General features: G+C 38.0%; 1 protein-coding gene across 3 annotated transcripts; it reads left to right on the forward strand.

The window, feature by feature from the left end:
* The first annotated feature begins 874 nt into the window (after positions 1–874).
* Positions 875–19,039, forward strand: OMA1 (OMA1 zinc metallopeptidase). 3 transcript variants are annotated; one of them, XM_075759299.1, is made up of 9 exons: positions 875–1,025; positions 2,066–2,594; positions 3,018–3,246; positions 4,343–4,516; positions 4,613–4,720; positions 6,329–6,457; positions 9,283–9,357; positions 11,267–11,416; positions 18,730–19,039. In XM_075759299.1, exons 2-9 carry the CDS (start codon positions 2,086–2,088, stop codon positions 18,946–18,948), a joined length of 1,593 nt encoding a protein of 530 aa, XP_075615414.1. In that variant the 5' UTR covers positions 875–1,025; positions 2,066–2,085; the 3' UTR covers positions 18,949–19,039. The 3 variants fall into 3 exon arrangements, with proteins under 3 accessions (XP_075615414.1, XP_075615415.1, XP_010296717.2); XM_075759300.1 differs by lacking the exon at positions 875–1,025 and adding an exon at positions 1,028–1,254; XM_010298415.2 differs by lacking the exon at positions 875–1,025 and having other exon boundaries at positions 1,941–2,594.
* Positions 19,040–19,761: the final 722 nt, after the last annotated feature.

The following is a 19,761-nucleotide window of genomic DNA, read 5'->3' on the forward strand; positions in this document are numbered from 1 at the left end:
ATCAATGCTCAAGAACTATCACAGCAGAAGGCCTCAGTAATAAAAAGGGACGGACTAACGAATATCTCAGCAAACACTGAATACCGTACTGTGCTCATATAATGAGTACGTGGCATTGAAGGCAAAGATCTATGTTTCTCTACCTTTTGCAATGAGAGCGCCTTTATCTACAGGCACAGCCCCAAGGCTTGTATGAAGCATGGCCTGCCCTGTCATTACCACACATGCCCCAGGCTCACCCTTTCATTCAACAAATAACCTGTTTTTCACATCACATCATTTAAGATGTACTTCTCTCAGCTAGACGAGTAGGCCAGAACGTACATTTAGGTTAGCAGCTTGCCTTTTTCTTGGATTTGGGAAAAGCCAAACATCACCTCCTCACCTACCACTGTCGCTGTAGAGCTGACAGCCCTCTCTGGTAGTGGGAAGCACTTCAACACCTCAGGTCTCCAAAAACAGCAGCAAGCAAGCCCAAGGCATAAAACCCATGAGCTCTGAAAGCTGAAGGTGCCCAAAGGTCTGGCTCGGGACTTCTTCACAGCCAGGCACTGCGACACAAGAGTCAGGGCCAACCCCATCTGTCAGGTGAGGCAGGGGAGCACAAAGGCCTCGCAGCAACAGCAGAGGAAAGGCCACACAGAGAAGGGACGGCCAGCGTGGCTCTGCGCCTCCTGAAGGGACACCCCAGCTCGCCTCCCTCCGCGGCCGAGGCCGGCCTGGTTGCCACAAAATGGCGGGTCCGGGCGCTTCAGCCGCCCGTCTCACCTCGCGCGCCGGGGCTCGGGGCGGGGGGCGGAGCCTCCGCAAGGGCCGCGGCGAGGGGCGCGAAAGGCGGTGGTGGCGCGGGGGAGGCGCGAAGGCCGCCGCCTGAGGGAAGGGGCGCGGAACCGAGGGGCTGAGGCGGCTGCCGAGGCGGTGCCGGGCCTGGGCCCGTCCCGCCTCCCGCCCTTCTGCCTCGTCCCGGCATCAACAGCGTCTCCGCGTCGGCTCGATCTGACCCCTCCTCCTCCGCCTCCCGGGTGGTGAGTAGGGGAGCCCGGTGGAGGAGGTCTTTCCCGGAGTATATCCCAAGGACATCCAGCAGTAACGGCGGCCAGAGCTGCCCTCCCCCCGCCTCGGGCGGGCGCCGCAGAGTGACACGTCTCCCTCTCCCCCCTCCCCCCGTCTGTCCATATCACGATAGTCGCCAGCACGGAGGTCGGGGGGGTTGCTCGCGCGCGGGATGCCGGGTGCTGAGGGCCGGCAGCCGAGGTCAGCACTAGGGCAGCTCTGAGCGTCGGGCCGCTGCCAGAGAGGGAGGACAAGGAAAAGGCGGGTGGAGCTGACGGTGCGGTTCCTCTCTCTCAGAGGAGCGGCGATGCCGGCGGGGGGTGGGGAGGAAGTGGAGGCCGCTGTTCGAGCCAGCGGGCGAAAACGTCCGCCGGGGGGCCCCTCGGCCGGGGGTGGCCGGGTGCTGAGGCCTGCCCGGCGGGAAGGCGTTTCCATGCCCTAGGAGCAAGAGGCTACCGGCTGGAAGACGCTTGAGTTCGCTGTGTTGAGTTGTTTTGTATCTAGGCCGGGTGCAGCGGATATGCACCCTGCGTTCAAGAGCAAAGTGTTAGCAAAATGCTCACTAGATCCTATTCATCCTCTAGTGGAGGGTGTCCCTGCCTGAAGCAGGGGGGTTGGAACTAGATGTTCTTTAAGGTCCCTTCCAACCCAAACCATTCTGTGATTCTGTGATTTACCTCAGTGTGTGAGTGGCACCTGTGGCAAGGAGCCCAGTGTGAAAAGGTGATGATATACACGTCTTCCACAGGGGAGCTAGTGGTAATAAACGCGAAAGAAAACATCACGCTTTGTTTTGTTTTCAGCGATAGAAGACAGTGATTCATAGTTGAAAGCAGATTGGTATCTTAAAACTGCAACAGGATGTAGTTGCAACTGTGACTTTTTTTAATGCAATGCAACTATTGGCAAGCAAATACACGGTATCTGTTCAGATGAAATGGAGTAATGTTTCAGAGTTTTGAGTTTGGGTGGTTTTCCTAATACCTCTATGCTATTTTTTTCTTTGTTTCAGGGTAACCAACCAAAGAAGTTATGAATATCAACTGTGGTCTAAAGTTGCCAGGCAGGAACTGTATTTTCTTTCATTTGGCTTCTTTGACCAAGCAGGGGAAGTGTAGTAACCTCTATAGGTCTTACGTGGGATATTGCCGAACTCAAGTCAGTTGTACACGAGATAAATGCCAAAGGCTGGATTTGAGTGGAAATACTAGAAACTGTTTTTTGGCTGGAAGCCCTGACTCCTATAGAAATTTCATCAGTAAAGGGCTGAGTTGTCTTTTGAATGCCCCAAATACAGAAGTATACAAGAATGGACCCCACGCTTCAAGAAGGTTTTGCTTCCAGTCTTCTCAGCCTTTGGGGGTGAAGATCGCATCCCTCCAGAACAGCTTTGTAGGGCAACTCCCACATCATTTTTCTGCTTGGAACATTCAGATCATCAGGTTTTTTCGCACGTCACCATCATTTCAGGCTGCACCAGTTCCTCTTTTCTGGATTATTGTTAAGCCAGCTCAGAAATTATTTGCTATCATTCTTGGCAGGTAAAATACTCTCTTACTTCCTCTCTTGGTGTAAGACCTCATTATGCAAAGATGTGTGCATGAGTTTCTGGAGAATGGTAGGTGTATTTGTATTGTTTTCATGTCTGTGCAAAATTTTATAGGACTGGGGCCTAGACTGACAGTTTGCTCACCAATAAGTTGTTTTCATTATCAGAGGTTTTAGATGTATCTTTTGCTCTTCTCATTCTCATTTACATGTGGTAGAGGGAGATGAACGAAGACACTAAGGGGCATTCCTTCTTCTCCTGTGGGAGGGAAGAAATGGAGTGGAGTAGAAGCCAGAGCATAACCTTCCATAAACTCTTATGTGAGGCGACACTGTGATAGAGAATACAACAAGGGCAGACACTAACAAATTCCTTTTTAACTATGTCCTAAATTGACACTGTTTATATCTTACAGGAGCATAAGAAATTGGTGGAAAGCACTTCCTCCTAATAAACGGGAACTTTTTAAAGAAAGTGCAAGGAAAAATAAATGGAAAATACTCCTGGGTGTCAGTAGCTTAGGAGTTTTATTTGTCATGTTTTATTTTACTCACTTGGAGGAGACACCCATCACTGGGCGCGCTCGACTGTTGGTGTTTGGAAAAGAGCATTTTAGGGAACTGTCACAGATGGAATATGATATGGTAAGATTTAAAAAACATATCAAAATACTCCGAAATTGTTAATGCTTTTTTTAGTGATGAAATAGCCCAGTTAATGAGATGGGCAAACAAACCTAGTGATGTCCTAATAAGTTTTGAATTTCACGCTCAGAACCCTGCAGAGCATCCCCATCAGTCACTCCTTCCTCGTGTCCCCATCCTTTTTAAGAGTTCCCTTTCCATCAGCAAACCATTCTGCGACACATGATGGTTAAAGAGCACATTCTATGTATGTAGCAAACATTTCTAACTGTTATTGTAATATAACAAGAAATATAAGAGTCTGGTAGAAGCAGTAAAACCATAGCTAATAGGTACAAGCACAGATCTGTCTCATTTTCTGTGCTGATTTGAGTATTCTTTGGTACTTGTTTAAGGTCTTCTCTTCTAAGCTGTCACTTTCTAAGATAATACTCCCCACCTGCATTCAATTCTACTTCTTTTTTTTTTTCATTGGATCACTCATTTTCCTTTAATTGCTTTCTTTTAAACTGTCCATTGCACTAATTGCTGTAACTTTGAGTTCTGTGATTTTCTGTTCTAAAGTCAGTGAAACCTGATAATCTGGCCATATACAAATGTCCCTGTATTCCGTCTGACAGAGAATGGGAGATAAGAACATAGCGAATGAAATACAAGGATATATTCAAATTACATCTTTTGTATAAATTTGCCCACCTTACAAATTACAACAGAAATACACAGATACAGAGAAATTATAAATTCAAATGGAAATTCAGGAAGGTATAGAAAGGTTTGCCAAGTTGTGATGCCAAGCTTCACTGTGTATTAGGAAAATATCAGATACAGGAGGCTGTAGGACCACGTTTATACTATCTTATTTTTGATCTGTGGTCAGTTTACTTCCTTTTAAGTTTATTAATCCTTATTAATCCTTAACTGTCAGGTCTGAAAGCCTGAATCTAATATATTGGCTTTGGCTATATGAAAGAAAAATGTATTAAAACTTAAAATTAGGTAGGGTGTGTGTAGCCGCTAAATTAGTTATATATTATAGCAATTAGTTATTTACTGTGTGTTTGTTTTGCATGGCAATCAGTGAAATTTTTTTTTTCAGTGGATGGAAGAATTCAAAACTAAAATGTTACCTGAGACAGATGCACGTTATCAGGTTGTGGAGAGAGTTGTTGGTCATTTATCGGCAAGCAATAAGGACATCCCACAGGTCTCGGCTCTCGAGTGGGTTATCCATGTGGTAGACGAACCAGGTGTAAATGCTTTTGTGCTTCCAGTAAGTTGAACTCAATTCAAAAATTATTTGTAATATTGAAACAGCATTTTATTTATGTGTGTTTTACTTAATTTTTACTCTCTTTTTTCTTTGCAGAATGGCCAAGTGTTTGTTTTCACTGGATTGCTAAATGCAGTTTCTGATATTCATCAGCTGTCTTTCATTTTGGGACATGAAATAGCTCATGCTGTGCTGGAACATGCAGTAAGTATTTAAAGAAAGCTGTCTAAAACTCTTAAATGAATTCTCATTACTTTAATTAAGATTTTTTTCCTATCACTACCAACCAAAGTTTCAGTGTGACTCTCTAATGAAAAATTGAGTTTGAAATGAGAGTATTCTGATACAGTATATCCTCATTACTCATGTAGTACTTAACTGTCAGAAGTCCTGTAGTAGTCAGTGTTAGCACAAAGTCTGCCAGTGCTTTTTCATAACTGTACGGATGGATTATGGCTCACTATTAACAGTCATTTAGAACTTGGGCTGCAGACGCCTCTGCTCCTGTAGCATAGACGTGAGGAACTAGAGGCACTCAGCAACTTGGTTTGTTACTCCTAGACTCATTAATATCTACAGAAGTGGATCTACTTTAATAAATTATTCTAAAATACATGATATTTTTATTGTAGTAGCACATGGGTTTAGAATGCCAAGTTCTAGAATGCCTGGAGCTGGATTCTGCATTTACAGATGATTGCTTTCACAGACTTAATTTTTCCATATCCTAATATGGATGTGCTGAAATTAGTAGTTCTTTGCCATTTGAGCAGGATGGATGTAATAATTTTCTTGTGCTTTGTAGGTCCAACTATGAAAAAAGAGGATGCTATAGAAATACAGCTCATATTGTTCTAGATTGAGGTGATTTGCTGGAAAGTGCTTCTTTGCCTCCAAATTGATTTCTTTCTGTGCATGTCATTTTAAAAAATGGTATTCATTACCTAGCCATCAGTTTGAGAAGGCATAACGAGAAGCTTGCAAAGATAAAGATCTTGCTAAAATTGCAAAACTAATCTGGAAATGGGTAAATACACTTTAAAGGCGGTGGAAATACAGGAAGATAGATTTACTGCATATTGTATGATTTTTGGATGAGCAACAGTTCACATCATAGTTTCTTGGGCTCATTTGAGCCAACTAACTTGTTAAACTTCTAAAAAAAATATTACTACTATAAAAAAGAACTTGCATTGTTTGTATGGAACCTGTGTCACCCAACTGGCATAGAGAAAAGTATTGCATGATCTGGCTTGTAAGTGCTCAGATCAATTTGTTGCATGTCAAATAGAGCTCTGAAAACCAGAAGAATTTCAATTTCTTTCTTCAGGTTTTCTTAGTTTCTGAAATTAAAGGAATGCAACAGAAAATAAAAAAATAAGTATTTTATGCCTAGTGTCTCCTTATCCTATTAGTGTTCCTGTCTAAATGTCTATCTCTTCTCAAATTAATTAAACTTTTAGGGGTTTTTTATAGATTTTTTTTATTCCAACTGAGGTGTTTCATGGCCTCTTTACTAAAGAACTCAGTTGCGTGCTGCCGTCATCTTATCTCAAGCTTTGAATCTCTCAAATTGGGAGATAGCCAAAATGTATTTCCAGCTGTATTTATGCAGTTGGTGTGGATTCTAGACTGAAAGTACCTTGTATTCAACTGGATTTTTCTTTTGCCAGCAGGCAAACTTGTGCTTGCTTTGTTCCTGTGGCTGCATGGAAGAAAAAGTAATGTTTTTTACAGTGTTTCCAAATTCTATTATGTTCTAAAGAAATGTCAGACAGTAAGGAATGAAAATGGGACAATTTCTGTTTGCAGGCAGAGAAAGCCAGCCTGGTTCACTTCTTGGATTTTCTATCACTCATCTTTCTCGCTATGATTTGGGCCATCTGTCCCCGGGATAGTTTGGCAGTTATTGGCCAGTGGATTCAGAGCAAGTTGCAGGAGGTAAGACTGACATTTTGTATTATCTTTCCTGAGTTCCATGGAAAAACATTTTTAATCTTGGGGAGATAGTACCACTAAATAGTATGTTTGGGGAAAAAGGCAGGAGGAGAAATATTATAAGCAAAAGTTAGTATTTGAGTATGTTTTTGAATGAAATATGTTATAAATTTGTATCTGCTTTAGTTGATATATATTTTCATTTGTCTTCTTCAAGAACTTTAGATTTCCCTAAATGACTGGATTAGCTGAGCAGGTTCTGAATACTTGCTTGACAGTTAAGTTAGATGATTGTCATTTTGAAATGTAGCTCACCCTTTAAAGTTGTATATGTTGAAATGCTGTGGTTTTATTTTGAGTAGTTGTTAAATTGTTTCTAAACCAAATAAAATACAGGGAATTCTTTAAATACATTGATAGTGATAAGAAGGGTTTCCAAGATAAAAAAAATTGAGAATCTAAACACTCTTTTAAAGTATAAACCATGCTATAATAAAACTTACTGAAATAATCTTTTCAGACACCATATATTCCAATAAAGTAAAATTCAGAGGCTTTGTGGTGTCATTTTTCTTCAGCAGTCTAACTTACTCTTTGCCTCTGGACTGTTACTGATCCATTTCTTCTTAAAAAAAGTGGAATTTTGTTTTTAAAGAAATTTTGCTTACATGATAAAACTTGAATCTGAATTAAGTGAAAGAGCTCTTTGGTTTCTTTGACTTCTTTTGATGCTTTTCCTGAGATTTCCTCCCCATTCCTCAAAAACATAAAACATAACCAATCTATTTTGGTAGTTCTTATGCTAATGGATAGATGTGTGGATTCTGAACATAAATTATCTCTAAAGAGCTTGGATATTTGTACAAGGAGCTAAGAAACCAATTCATTGATGAATGCTAGCCAGCATTTTGAAGAGCTGAATTTGGAAAAAGAAAGTGTGACTCAATCCTGAGACTGCTCATAATTTAGACAGCAAGATTTTACTCCCTGTCAGCATCTTTTCTCTCTTCTAGGCTAACTGCAACTGATATTTTGGCATCATGGATTGGAGTTGTGCTTTAGATTGCAAATGGAATCTGGGTTTAAGCTCATAGTCCTAGTGTGATATGGAAAAGATCTATCATGTAAGAGATACTGTACAGTAATATCCTCTTTTGAAACTCTGATCAAACTCATCTTCAGTTACATTAAACATATCCTTATGTAATGTAGAATAAATAAGTGATTAATACTGGCAAAGCTTTCATCCCACATACAAAAGATGCTGAATAGAAATTTTTGTTTCTGTTAGTCACCCAGGAGTGCAATATCTATTTGTTTCCGCTGTAGGAATAGAAAACTGCTTGCCTGTGTAAACTTTTGTTCCAGTTAGTGCTTTGGGTAGTCCTGTTGCCTGTTACCAGTTTCATTTCCCTGTCTGAGAAATGTTTAATAATTAAACTAATAGTTTATCTGGCTAACTGGGAAATCGTGCTTCAGGAATATATGACAGACTAGCCAGGGATATCTTTGCCGTTCAGTGAATATATGCACTCCAGTAGACCCAGAGGACTTTTCAAGGCAATAGAGATATATATACTCCACTTCAAGTAATGACTTTGTCATCAGGGGATTTAAAAAATATATTTATAATTGCAATGTTTGAGGTCTGTAAGGAAACGAAGAATTTAGAAAGTGACCTCACCTATGCTTACTTATAAACCAGCGTATTTGGCTTAACAAACCTTGTAGAGGATCAGCTTTGGTTGGCTTTTATTTATGACCTAGTAAAGAAAAACTATCAGTACTACTTTGGAAAGAAGCAAAAATTTACAGATGGCTTTATGTACTGGAGGGATTGGACCACTTCTTTGGTGCTCTTAATTTCTATCTGTTTTGTCTTTTTTTTTTTTTTCCCTTTCGTCTGGAACTTATGAGGAGGACATATTTTTATAACCAGATAAAGAGCTGGTTAAACCATTTTATCTTTGCTAACCTTGCACATCCCCGTTCTTCAGTTGATATTTCCTAACTGATGCCTAGACAAGAATGTTGTGATGTGTTCCTTTATCTCTGCAGGAGCAGGCTGGTTTAAGAAGTCCTGATTTGCATTTGCTGTAACTTGATATATTGGGGCAAGGCTGCCCAAATCTACATGAATTATATATGCCAGAAGATCATGAGTTATATGACTAAATAACCATTTGAAAAAACTACCACTGTCTCTTAATGTGTGTTAATACAATGTCATACCCTAGAAAAAAGGGAGAGGAGTTGGTCAGATTTATGTCTTCTAGTTTGATTTCCCAAGGGCAATTTACAACTTGTGTTGAGGGATAATCATGACAAAAGCGTGATTTCTGCATGAAAATGTTTATGGCTACATTCCATACTGTGGGCTGTTTACCATACCAAATAGATCATACCAGGTTTAAAGACAGTCATTATAAAAGTTTAAGGGAGCCACTGGAATTTTTTACATATAGTAAAAAAATCCTAATGCCAATTTTTACATACATAAAAAAATCTTAATGAAAATAAAAGTGAAGTGAAAAAATTCTAGCTTACAGTTGGCATTGACCCTCTGGTTGCTGCAAAATGCTGTGAGACTGGCTGATGAGAGGGCCTGTGAAAATATGTATCATTTGAATTAATTTCCAGTGAATACAGGATCAATGAGTTACATTTAATGTAATCTTTAATGCCATTATGAAAATTAATACTGATCACATGCAATGTGAACATGATAAACACTTTTTCTCATGAGAAGGTTAGAAAAATAGCTACAATGCTCTAGCTTTGTACACATTCAAAACCAAGAAACAGAGATTTGATGTGCTTCTTTGCAGTTTATGTTTGATAGACCGTACAGCAGAACATTGGAGGCTGAAGCTGATAAAGTGGGACTTCAGTTTGCAGCAAAGGTAACTAAAATTGGTTTGTTTTATTAGCAATTTACCAGATAGTTTTCAGTTTCTGTTATAATCAAAGGGAGTTTCACACTTCATGCGGAGGTAAGCTGTGTGTGGGAGGGTTCCCAAATTTTTAAAGATATGTAGATTAAAGGAGTAATGGGAAATAAACCAGTTTGTAGGAAATAACAAAATCATTCTGGCTAAATTGGATGTAGTAAAATTGAAGTTTATGAAGTTATGCATTATTAACTGCACAGTATACTTTCTATGTAGTTTATTACTATTAGAAGAAAAAGCTATGTATTTATAAAGAGGAGAATGCCCAGTAGTGAACTCCTGTAAGTGGGATATATTTAATTCTATGTAAAGATATAAATTGCCCTTTAGATTTTTGTTTCACTTAGTTTCCATCTATTTTGAGAAGTTCTGAGGAATGCTTCTCAAATTGTAGGGCATCTAAGATATTTTGATCTATAATATCTCTTCTTATAACAATACAGTATAATTTAAGAACTTTTTGATATTGCACTTATATTTTCTGTGATTGCTGATAATTATGAAGTATAGCAGTATTGTTCTAGTATTTAAAGATTTAGTCTAAATACAGCCATAAAATCCATGCGGCTTTGCTAAAGTAGACAAAGATTTGGTCAGAAACTACTCAGCATTTTTTTTAATAATTTGTTTTTTCAGTCACTTTTTTTGTCCCTGTGGATTTTACTTCTAAAAGAAACTAAAACAACCTTTTCATTTCTAGCTAAGTGCAATAGAGCTAGGTAAGTGTTAGATAAGTGTGAGAGCAGCACCATCTAGTGTTAATATTTCATAAGGAAAATTTCCTTTTCTTAATAATTATTAATGTTTCTTCAAGGAAGAGTTTTTAAAATTAACTTTGATTCTGGAATTGAAACCATATTTGTACTTTAAAGTCGTCTAAGGGAATAATACAATCCATGGTTAAAAAAAAACCCAAAAGGTAATTGCTATGTGGGTGCTTATCGCTTTGTAATACCGAAGATGTGGGGCCATACCAGAAAGAAACAAGCAAAGTGGTATGTCAGCATTTCTCTGCTTGTGCAGCTGATTTTTTTTAATAATAATTTTAAGAAATAAATTCAAAGGATAAAGCACAACTTCTGTATTTCAGGGTGGGGGGGGAAAGGGAAAATAGTTTTCCTACCTTCGAAGTACTCATCTCTTTTTCTGTTAAACAAATGAAAATTAATGTAAGAAATCTTGTTCTTTTTTTTCCCCTTCAGTTAAATGCAAATATAAAGGAGTCTGTTGGTGATACACAAATATAATTCTTAAATTTAGTGTTCCATGACTTTCTATGGTTAAATATATACTTCTATGGAGAGAAATAGGAATTCTGTAGAATTGCTTTTTTAATGTGTTGTGGATTATACATATCACCCTTGAAAAAGGCAGTGTAATCACTTACAGAAAAGCCTTTGCAATTCATTTTTAGAGATATTTAAGTATGAATTATTATCACTTTATATTTTTGACTCTCAACTTCTTCCTGTAAATGTGCCTAAACATGTGGAGATCATTAATTTGTTCTTCTGTTGTACTGTGTCTAGAAAATGTAACTTAGAATAAGCAGCTGAGGGTTTTTTTAAAGAAGACGTACATGCTGGAAATTGTGACTGTCTTTTTCTCCTAAATTGTCTAATTCAAGTGTAAGTGGAATTACATAGATGTTAAAAGGAACAAATCCAGTGTCTTACCTGGATGAGTTTTTTACTGCATTTAGATATTTTAGAATAGCCTTTTCCTGTCAGGTATGAGGGGGGGATCATCTAAACAGGCTTTAGAGATTTAAAATTTGTGTTTTGTAATTCAATATCCATTAGATTGTGTATTGTATTACTTTAAAAATATAGTGGTGTATACATTTCCTTTCTGTTTTCAGGCTTGTGTGGATGTCCGAGCAAGCAGTGTATTTTGGCAACAAATGGAGTTAGCAGAAACCATTCAAGGGCAGCCCAAGTTACCAGAGTGGCTCTCCACTCACCCTTCTCATGAAAACAGAGCTGAGCACTTAGATCGCCTTATCCCAGAGGTGAGCAGAGTTGAAGGAAATGTGTCTTTTTGTCTTAGGAAGGTTGCCAGAATTAGTTTGGTATTGATTCACGAGCTACTTTGGTATTGATTCACAATCTAGTCTTTTAGCGTTATGCTTATCTTTCTCTTTATCCTTACAGAAATTTTCTGTTACAAAGCTCTGAACCTTAAAGGTTCTATTAAATGAGGAAAAATTAAGATAGCACATGTAAAATGTAATTGTATTCTAGGGTGGGGTTTTTTTTTTCTGATTTCTCATCAAAGTGTAGTATTTTTGCTTTTGAATGGCATTCCTGGTATAGATGTGATGGTGTCACAGGTCTCATCCCTTCTTTTCTGTTTTTTGCCATTTTGGAAGCCAATTTTTAAGTCAAATCCCTAAACTGTCTTGACTTCTCTTGCTTTGGTAGCTAGCCATAGGCTGTCAAACAGAGAACGCTCCATCCTATTCTGTCTCTCTCACTGATGTGGGATTGAATACACCTCGAGTAACTATGCTTCAGAAGAATGTCAGATCCTCAGTAGAAGATTTCTTAATAGTCCTAGTTATGATAGGTCTCTGTAGATTTTACAGCCAGCTTTTTTCTTCACATCTCTGTTCCGTCACATTAGGGAGCAAATTTTACCCCACTTCAAGGAACTGGAGCTAATTCACTCAATTGCCCATCAATCTGCAGTCTTTTCTCTGTTCTTTCTTTCAGATTTCCACTCAGAGGAGTCCCAAGTGGATAGCTATTTGGGGATTCTCTTAATTTGATGTGTTACTCGCTGGTAGCTTAAGGACAGAGAACTGTTCCAAGTTCAGTAATCTTAGTTGTTTACTATTTCTTTAAATAGAAGGGGTTTTAACCACAGAAAAATAACATGGATTGGTTTTGCCTCAGTTTTTCTTTTTAAAATACAGTGTTAAAGCACTTCACAACAGCACTATTTTTTTCAGCAAGCTAAACTGTGTTTGGGAATTCCCATTCTTATAACCAAGTAATTTCTTCTTCCTCCTTTTTTTTTTTTTTTTAAACTCTTAGTCACTTTAAGTCTTTCTCAGTTCCAAACTGTAAGACAGTTGAAGATTTACTGTCAGAGGGAGCACTAAAATGTTGAGGTGTTTGCTGATTTCAAAGGAGAAAAAAGATTTTCATTAATCCTTTCATGAGAATGAATGCAGTACATATTCTAAATAATGGCCTAAACCAAAATCAACATTAAGAGTAGGAGACTGGAAACTGGCTAGACTGAATATGTTAAATTAATATACACAAATTCTGTACTCTGCAAAAACAGGTTGTGAGACTATATTGATGGATTTTCTAACACATTAGAGCAGCTGAATGGAAAATGATACTTGTTTTGGAGCCTCAATTTTAGTTAGATGGACCATAAAGGGTTCAGGATCCTTTATTTTAATACAGTTATTGACTGGCTTATAAAGTAGTAATGAAATAAATGACTTATGTTCTACCCCAGGACTGAGCAAATAAGTTAACTAAGCAACTGCGCAGAGCTGGCAGTCATGTTATTTCTGTCTTATCTCTTGTAGTTTAGCAGGTGAAGCAACCGTTGTCTTTTTACAGCTGCTCTCACTTCCAAGAGCAGTGGAGGCTAGGAAATTTTCTTCCAAAAGATAATTGAGGAGGAGATGTTTTCATTTGCCTTTTACCTTAAACATTCTTTGGAGTAGGATGAAAAAGCAGGGGCTGAAGGCTTCCTGTTTTTAACAGAAGTTCACTAGATAAGTGAGATTGATACTACAAAAGTGGAATAAAAATGGAAGAAAGTATGTAGAGGTGTTGTTGGAGGCTTCTTGTCTGAAGCATTGACTCCCCTTCATCTGAGAGCTGCAGCCTTGAAGCTGGATCTCAGGCATTTAATGGGAATCCTAGGGCTTTGCTGTAGTTCAATATCAGCGCATTTTTATTTAATTGTTCACATACTTAAAGCCTTTTAGAACAGTATGTTAACCATATATTAATGGGCATTAGATATTCAGAGCCCAGGGGGAGAAACCAGATTTCAAAAAGGGCCTTTTTATCTCTCTAGTATCTCTCTGTGAAGAAACTGTACTTCTTAAGACTCAGCTTCAGATCCATTGTGAGCATTGTTATGTTTCATATGCTGATGGTTTTGAAGCTGAAATGATTTTGAGAACAATACAATATCCATTATTAGACCAGCTACTGTAGCTGAGGGAAGCAGGGACAAGTTTTTGGACTTCTCAGGTCACACAGATGTTTCTCTACAGACTTCTAAGCAAGTTCACAATAACATGCGATCATATAAAGTGAGAATTTTTCTTCAGGTAATGAAATGGCACGTCTCAATGAGGTGACTTAACAGTCTCAGGAAATGTAAATTCAAGCAGGAATATCACAGGGATTCTCTTTTCACGTAATTAAAAGACAGGGAGCAAATAAAATGAGGTTTAAAGATCTTGCATCTGGTTTTCTGAACAAGTTGGAAGCTACAGCCAAGCTGAGGAATTAGTAAATAAGAGAGGTATAAGCAGTTACAAAATGTTGCTGTCCTGGAACGGAAATAAAAGAAATTAAAAAGATTTACCATGTTTTTAAAGAATTTCCCGCTCACATTTGGTTGTAAACTAGGCAAACAGAATACACTGTTAAATAGGAAACTGAAATCTCCTAGAATTCCTCCATGGAAGGTGGTGAGATGCTCGATGAAGGCCTGTGCATTTTATTTTCAGAAAAAGAAATCCTGAAATAATTTTGTAATATCAGGAAAGATGCTCTTACCATTGTTCTGGAGAGAAAAATTATGGAAGTGTAGTGCCAGAGGGAGGCTATAGGATCTTCTAGTTCATCTCTGAACCTTTTATTTTAATGTTCTCTGACTTGCTGCAGTTTGTCTATCTTTTTTGTAGTATGCTGTTCAAATAGAGCACTATACATCAGCTGAAGCCTCAGCTATACTGAATAAAGCAGAAGGTTATCTACTGAGCCTTGCCTGATACAAAAAATCATCTTGACATGACATTTGCTTTTTTGGCATCATGTTGTTGGCTCATATTCCATTTTTGATTCACTGTAACTCCTGTTTCCCACTCCTTCTTGTGGAAATGCCATGTTGAGATCATTTAGAGAGTAATGCTAAGTTGAGATATGTCACCTCTACTGCTTCTCTTTTGTTTGCTAGGTCAATTAACTTGTCAAAAAAAAAGTTAATTCATTTACTGTGGCAGGACCTGTTCTTGTCAAATTGGCATTTGCTGTTTATTATTTTTATTAAAGTTTGGGTAATTACTGCTTATTCCTCAGTCTGTTGCCTTTTGAATATTGAAGATACATTTATTTTGCTTCCTTTTCAAAAATGGGTCAGTGTATTTCCCCTTTGCTTATGTTGTAAAGGTTACTTCAGATAGTTCTTGTACTAGAATCTACTAATTAAGCCCTATCAATGTGAAAACTTAAAGAAAAATAAGAATAAAAAATGCAGATCTATGTTTCTATCCTCCCTATAAAGTTGTTAAATATTTTGTCACAATTTTTCTTTTCTGTGCCAACAGAAGCAGTGAAAGATTTGAAGTATTAGCATTATATATAAAGTTGCTTTTCTTCTCCGTCAAATAACAAATCTATGCATTCTTTTAATCATCTTTTTACTACTACTTCATTTGTAGAACCTGTTGTCTTCCCTATGTCTGCTAATTGTAATAATTTTGCAACTCAGCATTTCTTATTTTTTTACAATTCCTTTTTTTATTTTTTCCCCTACATGCTTGTGCTATTTCTTAGTTTTTGTCAGAATTGCAAGGTCACAGCGTAAGTCAGCCCTGCTGAGGTAATCACAGTTAATACACAAGGTATTATAACCCTTGGCCTGGTTTGGAGACGAGAGTGATGTGGCTTTTACACTGAGAGACCTGACAGCCTGAGAGGTAGGATGCACTCCAAAAGACTGTAAGGGGTTGAGATGCGGCAGTTAGCCTGGTACCTGTGACAGTGGTGAAGCATTACTACTGAGAGCTAAAAATTAGTTGTTTCTGTGTTTGTCTCTGCTGGTAGGCTTTGTAGGAAAGCAATGGGATGAGGCGAACCTCCCTAATTCTTCTACCTTCCTCCCTCCCAGAAGGTGCCTGCAATTGTATTGATAAGAAAAACAGCTTCACCTTTGTTACTTAGAAGCAATAGTTTTGATATTTTATCTGAGATCTCCTGAACCAGTAAGCATGCAGGTGGTCTTTATACTGAACAGCAGTACTTCTCTCTTGAGGTTAACCTGAAAAGAACAACATTAAAGTACTCTTAGTTCCCAGGTGAATCTACGTACTCACTCTAGCTAGTTAACCTTGTCTCAGTTCTGTCCGTTGTCTTTATTGAGAACACTCTTCACTATAAACAATGAAACATGTTCTTATTATAATATCAATATGCATGTACTTCATTAAGAATGCTTTTACTTGTCCTCTTACCCAAACTGTCAAAAACCAATTTACTTGAGCAATATTAAATTACGGGGTTTGAAGTTGCTAGTGATTTTGAAAGTACAGTACAGCTGACCATGTTGGGCTGTTTTATCTTTCAGGAAAAATTATATTGTAAGCTCTTCAGCCCATTACTGGCATCTTAATGATGTTACAGAACTACTGGCACAAAACAAAATAGCAGCAGTCAACTGAGCCAGGGAAAGAACACTTTCTAACTGGGGTTGAGTGTGGCATGGCAGTCACAAACGTACATACAAATGCTGCTTTCACGAGAGTGTGAAGTCATAGCTGTCCTTCAGTGAGATGACATGTCAGCATAGCTTTCCATTGTCATAACTGTAGTCTCTTTAATGCCATGTTAGTGATGGTGTTGAATAGGTGCCTTCTACCTCCTGGGACAGCTTTACATCTAGCAAAAGACATCCAGAGGGTAAAAATGTTAACTCTGAAGTACTGTTTTTTACCTTTGCTGTCGTGAGTTTAGTATTTTAGATAAGCGAAACCATGAAAATAGGCCAGGTGCTCTATAGCCAAGAAAAACAGAGATTTAAAATAGCAAAATTAGTTTAAAAGAGGATTACGTTGCCCTTTCTAGGATACAGCCTAAATCTTTATATTTCTGTTTGCCTTGAATAATGCTGCTTGACATAAATGCAGTCTTGCAGCAGCTTATGTTCTGGAAGGGAACAAGAGAAAACTCTTGGTTTGTCATAAATGTCAGTTTAGAAATTAATTGATCACTGAAGCAAAAGAGTGTTCAGCAGTACAGTTACATTTGGTGACTACATGGACGATCATGCCGTAGAAAAACAAATACTGAAAGCTCTATTCGTATTTTTTAGAAGTTAGACGAGGAATATTTGCATGCCTAATCCAGACATGTGTATCCAGAAATTTGAATGTTACATTTCAGCAAGAAACAGCTGGGAAAACTCTTGCAGCATTCCTGGAATGTGTCTTTTTTCCAAAACCAGTTGTTAAATTTAAATTCTGTTTGTTTCTAGCCATTTACAGCATACACTTCATCAGTTCACTGTAGTGAAGTTAGGGAGAAATATGTTTTGGTAGCTCCTAATATAAAGAAATGAGTCAAGAAACTCTGCTCTTCTTTTTTGAAATCTGCTGTAGTAAGATGTTCCCAGTGTCTCCTGTGGAAGAACACGAAATTGTTTCAAAATGATGGGCAAATACTTATGCATAAGTGTACTGGAATATCTGATTTGATATTTCAGCCAAATATAGTGTATATAAAGCAGATTAAAATTTCTGCTGTGTTTTTTAAGTGCACTGGTAGGACTGCTATGAAAACTGTGTTACTTTCTTCTTCCTCTTTAATCCGTCTAGAACAAATGAATCAATCCATGCTTTCTGCTAACAGTCCCTAGTAATGGTCAGGAGGCACCTGGCTACAACTCAGGACAGGTCTGGCCATTACTTTTCAGAAATTCACAATTATAAAGAGAAGTGGCATAAAATATACATTTGAACTTGTTCTCCCATGAGAAGATAAAGCTGGATGTTAATCTGCCCATAGTTTTGTGCTCTTAATTGAGACTAAGATACAGATAATACTGCATAGAAGTGACCATTGATTAGTGCTGAATATCAGGGAAGTTTTTGACTTGGTGTTTTCTTGGTGTTGCATCTTGCAAATCTTGAAAAATTAGTTCTCAGCAGAGGTGTAGAACCCTCTAAAATTCTACATATAATATTTTGCTTTATGATGCATAGGAACTTGCTTTTCTTGATTAGTTTAAATGGTTCTTGTAGGAGAATCCGTGGATACTAGTAGATCTGTATACAACTGCTTGCAAAGTACTGCATTGTACTTTGTTGTGTGGTATCCATTGTTAGCTCTAAAATGAGCTGCCTGTTTTTATGAACTAATTAAAGTATATTCAGCTTCATTACAATGAACACCAACTTGAGCATCCTGTGAAACAGCTGACTTTATACTGTTTTATATCAATGTATGCACAGTGCCTTTGAGACATGAGATTCATCCATTGTCATACCTTTCTCAGATGGATCTGAGAAGGCAGAATGATCTGGGAGAGGAGTGTGCCTGCGCAAATGGGTTTTGATTCTCGTGGAAGTTCTTTGGCTCCTTTGTGCCTCTGTTTTCTAATCTGTAGAATGGAAGCAATGCCATTTACTCAGTGAGCAGGAGTAATTTAAAGTTTGGTCTCTTAGTGGTAGTCTTTTTATTCAGATAAATTTTTACCTTCTAGAGACACTCTTTTCTCAGAACACTTGCAAGCTGTGTATTCAGATGCTTCTTGGAGATGAGATCACTTGTGTAAATGGACCTTAACTATAACTGATCAACCACCTGGATCTCTGTGCTGAATGGTTAAATGTCCGTTATGTTGTTGGAGATTTTCCCCTCCTTTTTTGAGTCAGACATCTATATATAGCTACTTCAATAATAGAACATATCTGGTGAAGTAAATTATTATTCACAGCCCTTTTTTTCTTGATGCAGTCATTTTAATTTACATGTGAATGTGAATTAAAAGGTAAAAGGTACTGATATGAACAGTTCTCACATAAAATAGTTGGAGAACTTCCTATTTATTTATGCCGTACCTTTTAGATCATCCATTCTTTGAGAGAATGTCTGTGAGAAAATTATTTTCAATCTTCATTTTTTCCATTGTTTTATCACATGACTACGTTTCTTCTCAGGAATTCTTCTCAGAAATTTGGTTTCTGTTGAGAAGTTGTTCGGTACCAACTCAGACTCAGTATCATACTCACTAAGATTTGTGTGCAAATGCAGACCTTAATGGAAAGCCAAATCGCTGACTGAAACCTCTGTTGTTTTTCTTATTTAAATGAGCTTGATTTGTTTTCCTATGTATTCACAGGCTCTTAAAATACGAGAGCGCTGCAATTGCCCATCTCTTTCTGGACCAGATCCTCGCCTCATTTTCAGACTTAACATGCAACATCTCCTGGAATCATCTAAAGATGAAGAAACCCCAAATTCTACAAAGCGAGCTCTCTCAAAACCAAACCTGAATTTTCCTCACACTCAAAAAGTGGAAGATACGCCAGTAACTTTTGCAGTTAAACCTACAAACTAATGATAATGATTGTCACTTTTTATGACACTTGTTATCCCTGAAGGTCTAACACAAATTTGTCTTTGAACCATAAAGAAGATGCAGCCACTCATATTCTATGATTCTTTTATGTGATCTCTCACTCAAAGCAATAAGGAACCATGCCCACACAAGAAGAGCAGCGTGTTGGAGCAGAAAGTTTCTTATTCATCAAAAGTTACTAAAATAAATCATTTCTCAGGGGAAAGATAATCTCGTACAATCCAGTCACAGAGTGTAATTTTCAGCTTTATCAGGCTCACCTTGATCAGAGGACAGATGAGCCAGAAGCGTCCCTAAAGCAGAGGAAAAAAAAGTACAATTTTCATCACTTGTCTGGTTTGTCTTGCTGTAATTTGGGTAGATCTGTGCAGCTTCATTTGAGAAATAATGAGAAGAGCTTACTGCCTGTTTCACATATAGTATGTTTAAAAATATTAAGCTGAGATGTGGTAATAGCCTATGGGCTAGATACACCCCCACTTAATTAGGTGGATTTACTGCTGGGATTTTTCTTCTTTCTAAGGCATTTTAGAATATGGATTGATTCAACATTTCTCTTCAAAGCAACCTGAAAAGGTTGCACAAAGTTCAGTTTAAAAAAGGAGTTAAATAATTTTCAAGGAAGTCTGTCTTCTGAAAAAAACTCCACTGTGTAAGAACCACAGTTTGTAACACTAGAATGCTTTGCAGGGATGGCTATTGTTTTTTAATGATCAGGGTGCCTCATTGGAGGGCAGTTTTACTGCGATGACATTTGATTTGGATATATCCATTTGGACAGAAGTGATTGCT

Source organism: Balearica regulorum, chromosome 8, assembly GCF_011004875.1.
Source record: "Balearica regulorum gibbericeps isolate bBalReg1 chromosome 8, bBalReg1.pri, whole genome shotgun sequence".
Taxonomy (NCBI): domain Eukaryota; kingdom Metazoa; phylum Chordata; class Aves; order Gruiformes; family Gruidae; genus Balearica; species Balearica regulorum.

Bases quoted from the DNA above. Each gene is read 5' to 3' on its own strand.
- OMA1 (XM_075759299.1), top strand. From the start codon at position 2,086: ATGAATATCAACTGTGGTCTAAAGTTGCCAGGCAGGAACTGTATTTTC. The intron at 6,458-9,282 runs GTAAGACTGACA...GCTTCTTTGCAG, and splicing joins TTCAGAGCAAGTTGCAGGAG to TTTATGTTTGATAGACCGTA. The intron at 11,417-18,729 runs GTGAGCAGAGTT...ATGTATTCACAG, and splicing joins TAGATCGCCTTATCCCAGAG to GCTCTTAAAATACGAGAGCG.